The sequence below is a fragment of the Mesitornis unicolor genome, unplaced genomic scaffold (genome assembly GCF_000695765.1).
Source record: "Mesitornis unicolor isolate BGI_N332 unplaced genomic scaffold, ASM69576v1 scaffold21266, whole genome shotgun sequence".
In the NCBI taxonomy this organism is placed as follows: domain Eukaryota; kingdom Metazoa; phylum Chordata; class Aves; order Mesitornithiformes; family Mesitornithidae; genus Mesitornis; species Mesitornis unicolor.
In genome coordinates this window covers 1-5,610 of record NW_010189168.1, presented here as the reverse complement: position 1 = coordinate 5,610, position 5,610 = coordinate 1, and the positions used below count along the sequence as shown (strand labels likewise).

The window sequence follows — 5,610 nt, the reverse complement described above, 5'->3', positions numbered from 1 at the left end:
TGCCACAGCAGAAGGCACAGAGCTGGTAGGGCCACCGAGGAAGGCAGGGAAGGACCGTCACTTCCAGAGGACATGCCCAACCCATCCCTCTGTGCCCAGCTTTGCTAGCGGGACCTCAGAGAGCACTTCCAGGTCCTGCAGAGTCCATTAGCAGCGTCGTTAGAGCCATTAATTCCCAATTAGACACCTGGTCTTCAAACGAAGGTGGAAGACGGGCGCAGAGCGGGGGGTGTGAGCAGGGACCCCATCACTGGTTGGCCTCCTGCAGCTTGGTGAAGAGGTGGTGCAGCTTCTCCGTCACAGCCACCTGACACGGGAGCAAGGGGACAGTAAGTGTGTGCTCCCCAGGGGAGACTGCAGCCCCGTATCTGGAGCTCCGTGGTGGAGCCACATTGGCACCAGGACCAGGTGTGTACCGATGGGGACGGGAATGTGATGGACGTACCGGGTAGGGCTGGGGCTCACGGAGCCGGCGGTGAGCAGGGCTGAGCTGGCTGAGGGACGCCTGTGCGTGGCTCCTCACCTCCGGCAGGCTGGGCAGTGGCTCACACACCTGATGGAGATGCAATGACCACGTCCACGCAGGGAGTCAGACACCCACCCCCAACCCCCAGCAAGCCACCACCACCGTGTCCATGGTGGCACCCGAGTTGTTGGGGCAAGGAACATCTCAGATGCAAGGAAACACCGGGGCTTAACCCTCTGATCCTGACGTGACTGCCAAGACCACCACCCCTCTGGCTTGGGTCTTCACCCAAGGTGGGGGAGGACACCCCAGAGCCACCTCTGACCTGGCCATCTCTGAAGTAGGTGCGATGGAGGGGCTCCACAGTGGTGGGCATCACCTTGCTGCTCTCACCAAGCTGCCCCAGGACGTGGATCTCCAGCTCCTGCCCCGCAACGGGTGAAGGCTCCTCCTCCAGGGCCATGAGGTCCATGAAGGGGTGACCTGCAGGGGTGACAGTTTAGGGACCAGCGGGTGCAGAGGATATCAAGGACAGGGCTATGGAGCAAGGAGCAGGGGATGCAGGTCAATGGCAGCACCATGGCAAGGGTGTCCCAGCTCACCATCAGCGTCATAGAGCCGATAAATCGTCTTCGTCCCTGGGATCGTCATCTTCTCCTCATCTTCTGTGAGCTTCAGGCACGGGGAGCCATTGACTTCCACCAGCTGTAGGAGAAGGAGGTGATGGAGATGGGCACCTCATTTTTGTCACAAAGACCACGCCAAACTCTATAAGTGTGTCCCCGTGTGCTGGGGAGGCCACTGATGCAAACCAGCTGAATAAATCAAAAAACCCTCAAACCACCCCAAAGTTGGACATCCTGCCTGCAAACTTCTTGTTACAGTGATCTCGTGAACATTATTTCCAGGGAGGACACAGACAACGGAACTGAGCACAGCCTCAGCAAATCTGCAGATGACACCAGCCAAGGGGTGCAGTTGATTCCCTTGGGGGAAGGGACACCATCCAGAGGGACCTGGACAAGCTCAAGGAATGGGCTCACGTGAACTTCATGAGGTTCAAGAATAAGCAACGAGCACCTCTGCTGGGAGGAAAGGCTGAGAGAGTTGGGGTTGTTCAGCCTGGAAAAAAGAAGGCTCCAGGGAGACCTTCTTGTGGCCTTTCAATACTTAAAGGGGGCTGATAAAAAATATGGAGAGAGAATTCTTTTAGTAGGGCAAGGGGTAGTGGTTTTAAACTAGAAGAGGGTAGGTTTTGATGGGACATAAGGAAGACATTTGTTAAGATGAGGGTGATGAGGCACTGGCACAGGTTGCCCAGAGAAGTTGTGGATGCCCCATCCCTGGAAGTGCTCAAGGCCAGGTTGGACGTGGCTTTGAGCAGCCTGGGCTGGTGGGAGGTGTCCCTGCTCATGGCAGGGGTTGGACTGGGTGACCTTTAAAGGTCTTTTCCAACCCAAACCATCCCATGATTTGATGGAGCTGCACAGCCCCAGTCATACAAAGTCTGGGAGAAACCAGGGACCCCCACAAGCCAAAGCTGCTGCCACCCCTACCTTGTAAACACAGCCCAGCGACGGCTGCAGGGGACACGTCACCAGGTTCGTCCCGACGCCGATCATGTCAATCTCGCTCCCCTGTTGTGGCAGAGAAGACAACAGCCATCAACACCACAACCCTGCCACTGGTTTTTGAGCCCATGCCAAAAACAGAGCCACGGGGATCAGAGGATGCCCTGCCTGAAGGTGCCTGGTCCCCACCTGTCCCACCCAAAAGCCGTGGGGTTTTTTTAACCCAGTTTGGAAACTCTTCTCTGTTTTCACCCAAGGAGAAAAATCCCAGGTGCCTCACGTCCACCCCAAACCTCAACAGCACCAGTGAAAACGGACATGGGGGTGCTGGGCTGATGATCTTAGAGGTCTTCTCCAACCTTAATGGTTCTGTGACAGCCACGGTGATGTCCCAGCCCCCCTCACCTCCTGGCTGAACTCCTCCAGGCTCTGCTCGCTGATGTCGTTGCTGACGGCGATGGGGATGGTCTCAAACCAGGGCACCTGGAAGCTGGAGAGAGATAGACAGAGAAGTGAGCAAGGAAGGAGACACAGAGTTTTGGGGGGACCCCTGGCTGCTCTCACAGCACCCCCCTGAGCAGCGAGGCCTCCCGCTCCCATTGGGAGCCCAAGGTGGGGAAGTTGGGGACCGGTGGCAGCCAAAACAAGTTTGGTGAAGGACTCACTGAGCACCACAGGCTCGCAGCGCCCGGCGGATCTCCTTGGACTGCTGGGCCAGGTCCCCGCTGTCCAGGCGCACCCCGATGGCCCGGTAGCCCAACTGGTTCAGGGCCAGTGCCACGGCACAGAAATTTGGCAAACCGCTCCTGGTGTGGGTGAGGAGAGGAGTTGGTGTCCACTGCCTGGTGGGACATGGACCCAGAGCAGATCCAAGCCCTGCGGGCAGTAGCAGTGAAGCACGGAGATGCTCGAGGTGCCCCCAACAGGAGGAGGACATGGACATGTTAGAAGGGGACCAGAGGAGGCCATGAAGCTGATCAGGGGCTGGAGCAGCTCTGCTATGGAGGCAGCTGAAAGAGTTGGGGTGGTTCAGCCTGGAGAAGAAAAGGCTCCAGGGAGACCTTAGAGCAACCTGCCAGGATGTGAAGGGGACAGGAAAGCTGGGGAGGGACTTTTGACAAGGACATGGAGTGACAGAACAAGGAGTGAGGACTTTAAACTGGAAGAGGGGAGATTTAGACTGGATATTAGGATGAAATCCTTCCCTGTGAGGGTGGTGAGGCCCTGGCCCAGGTTGCCCAGAGAAGCTGTGGATGCCCCCTCCCTGGCAGTGCCCAAGGCCAGGTTGGACGGGGCTTGGAGCAGCCTGGGCTGGTGGAGGTGTCCCTGCCCATGGCAGGGGTTGGACTGGGGGAGCTTTAAGGTCCCTTCCCACCCAAACCATTCTGACTCCATCCCCTTGCTTTCAAGCAAGAAGGGACGCATCCATCCCCTCTACCACTGTGGCAAAGCTACCCTAGAAGACCCCTCCGTCCTCACCTCCTGACACAGTACGTGTCCAGCAGCCCCTGGAAGTCACACGGGAAGGTGACGGCGTAGGACACGAAGGCCGCCAGCTCGCCCCGGTTTGCCTTCTCAGGGGGGGTCTGCAGCACCTCGCACACCCGCCCCAGCCACGATTCGGCCAAGGCTGGGAGATCCACTGGTTCTCCTCCTGCCTGTGGTGGCAGCTCCTGCTCAGGGGGAAACATGGGCTTTGCAGACCCCGTGGTGTCCTCCACGGCAGCGGGAACGTGGCCAGAGCATCCCATCCCCATCCCCTGCCCGCGGTGACGCTCACCCGGGGCTGCACCTCCTCCAGCGAGGTGAAGGCCATGATGAAGGAGTGGGCGATGGTGCCCCGCACCGGGATGCCATAGAGCTTCCCCGCCAGGATGTTGCTGGTGCAGTCGAAGCCTGCGAGGAGGGACGGGGTGGGGACACACGGGTGACAACGTGGCCGCGGTGCCCCGTGGGGCAGCACTCACCCCCGATGTAGGAGTATTTGGAGGCCGAAAGGGCGCCGTCCGGTCCCTGAGCACGACGGAGCCCCATCTCCATCAGCTTCACATCCGGACCAGCAAGGAGGCGGAAGCGAGCGGCGTTGGTGGCCACCAAACTATGGGAGGAAGGGCTGGGGTCACACCAAGCTGAGCCGAGCATGGAGCCAGCGCGAAGCGCCCCCCACACCGGGATCCTCTCCACTCAATAGCAGGGACTCAGAGGGTTTGGCACAGTGCAGATGGACGTTGTCCCCAAAACAGGATGTGTCCCTACCTGGCATAGCTGACCAAGCACAGCAACATGGTCTCCAGCAGCTGCACCACCAGCAGCGGTCCCTTCACCTGCAGGAACGGGACCTGCAAGGGGACAGCGTGGCAGTGACATCCCCATCCTCCCTAGGGACACGGTGGCCAAAGCAGGGGAGGGTACCGCGCGTGTCCCACCCTGGCGAAGACGACAGAGCCCTCTGGCACAGCCGAGACCGTCACCTCCGAGGCGTCCAGGGTGGCCAAGTAATCGAAGAAGGCGTCCTCGGTGGTGCTGGGCAGGACGGAGCGCAGGTAGGCGACGTCTGCGGGGACAAGGGTGGGTGGTCCCCAGAGTCACGGTGCAGTGACACCCCCCACCACACCAGGGACAGGTGACAGCTCACGGGCAGTCCCAGTGTCCCCCAAGCTTCCCTGAGGGCTGTCCATGTCCACCCCCCCCCACACCCCAGTGCCCCCAGGTCCCTCTGAGGGATGTCCCTGTCCCCATCGCACCCCCTAAGCAGTCTCCTGGTCCTTCTGAGGGATGTCCCTGTCCCCCTGAGGTGTCTCATTCTCCTCCTACGGGATGTCCTTGTCCCCACTAATCCACTCATTCTCACTGAAGGGCCTCCCTGACCCTCAGGTCCCACTGAGGGATGTCCCTGTCCCCTCAGATCCCCCAGTCCATCTGAGAGATGTCCCTGTCACCCTTAAATTCCACCCCCAAGGGTCCTCCTGTTCCTCAAGTCCTCTGTGGGCTGCCCCTGTGTCTGCCAAGTTCCCTTGAGGGGTCTCCAGAGTCTTCTTACAACTGGCCCTGTCCCCTGCCCCCAGGTCTTGTCCTTGTCTCCCCCAGATCCCCCTGTCCCCTAAGTCCCACTGAAGGAAGTCCCTGTCCTGCCTTAAGTCTCCCTGAAGGGTGCCCCTTGTCCCTCAGGTCCTCTGAGGGCTGTCCCTGTCCCCACCAAGTTCCCTTGAGAGGTCTCCAGGTCCCTCTGAAGGTCCCCTTGTCCCCCAGATCCCTCTGAGAGATGTCCCTGTCCCACCCAATTCTCACTACGGAGGGGGTACCCCCGTCCCTCTATGTGATGTCCCTGTCCCCCCCCAGGTCCCAGAGTGGAGGGGGTACCCCTGTCCCTCTGAGGGATGTCCCTGTGCCCATCCATGTCCCCTCCAGGCTCCCCCTGAAGAGTTACCCCGTCCCCCCCATCCTCTCCTGAAGCGCTGTCCCTCTCCCTCACCACAGACCCCCCTTGTCCCCCAGTTTCTCCCCCGAAGGACTCCCAGGGGTGGTTGTCCCCCACCCCTCCCTTCCCGGTCCCCCCTCGCACCGGCGGCGGAG

At 60.2% G+C, this 5,610-nt stretch overlaps 1 protein-coding gene across 1 annotated transcript; it reads right to left on the bottom strand.

The window, feature by feature from the left end:
* Nucleotides 1–247: 247 nt before the first annotated feature.
* NAPRT (nicotinate phosphoribosyltransferase) lies at nt 248–4,322 on the bottom strand. Its single transcript, XM_010185980.1, has 11 exons — nt 4,294–4,322; nt 4,005–4,135; nt 3,818–3,933; nt 3,517–3,710; nt 2,703–2,843; nt 2,443–2,527; nt 2,023–2,103; nt 1,069–1,171; nt 792–949; nt 446–553; nt 248–307 (listed from the first exon to the last, which is right to left on the bottom strand). The coding sequence occupies exons 1-11, from the start codon at nt 4,320–4,322 to the stop codon at nt 248–250; spliced, it is 1,206 nt and encodes a 401-aa protein (XP_010184282.1).
* Nucleotides 4,323–5,610: the final 1,288 nt, after the last annotated feature.

Excerpts from the sequence above, each read along its gene's own strand:
- NAPRT (XM_010185980.1), bottom strand. The coding sequence starts at position 4,322 with ATGTTGCTGTGCTTGGTCAGCTATGCCAG. Across the intron at positions 2,528-2,702 it reads CTGCGAGCCTGTGGTGCTCA|CTTCCAGGTGCCCTGGTTTG; the intron begins GTGAGTCCTTCA and ends ATCTCTCTCCAG. Across the intron at positions 2,104-2,442 it reads TGGAGGAGTTCAGCCAGGAG|GGGAGCGAGATTGACATGAT; the intron begins GTGAGGGGGGCT and ends CTGCCACAACAG.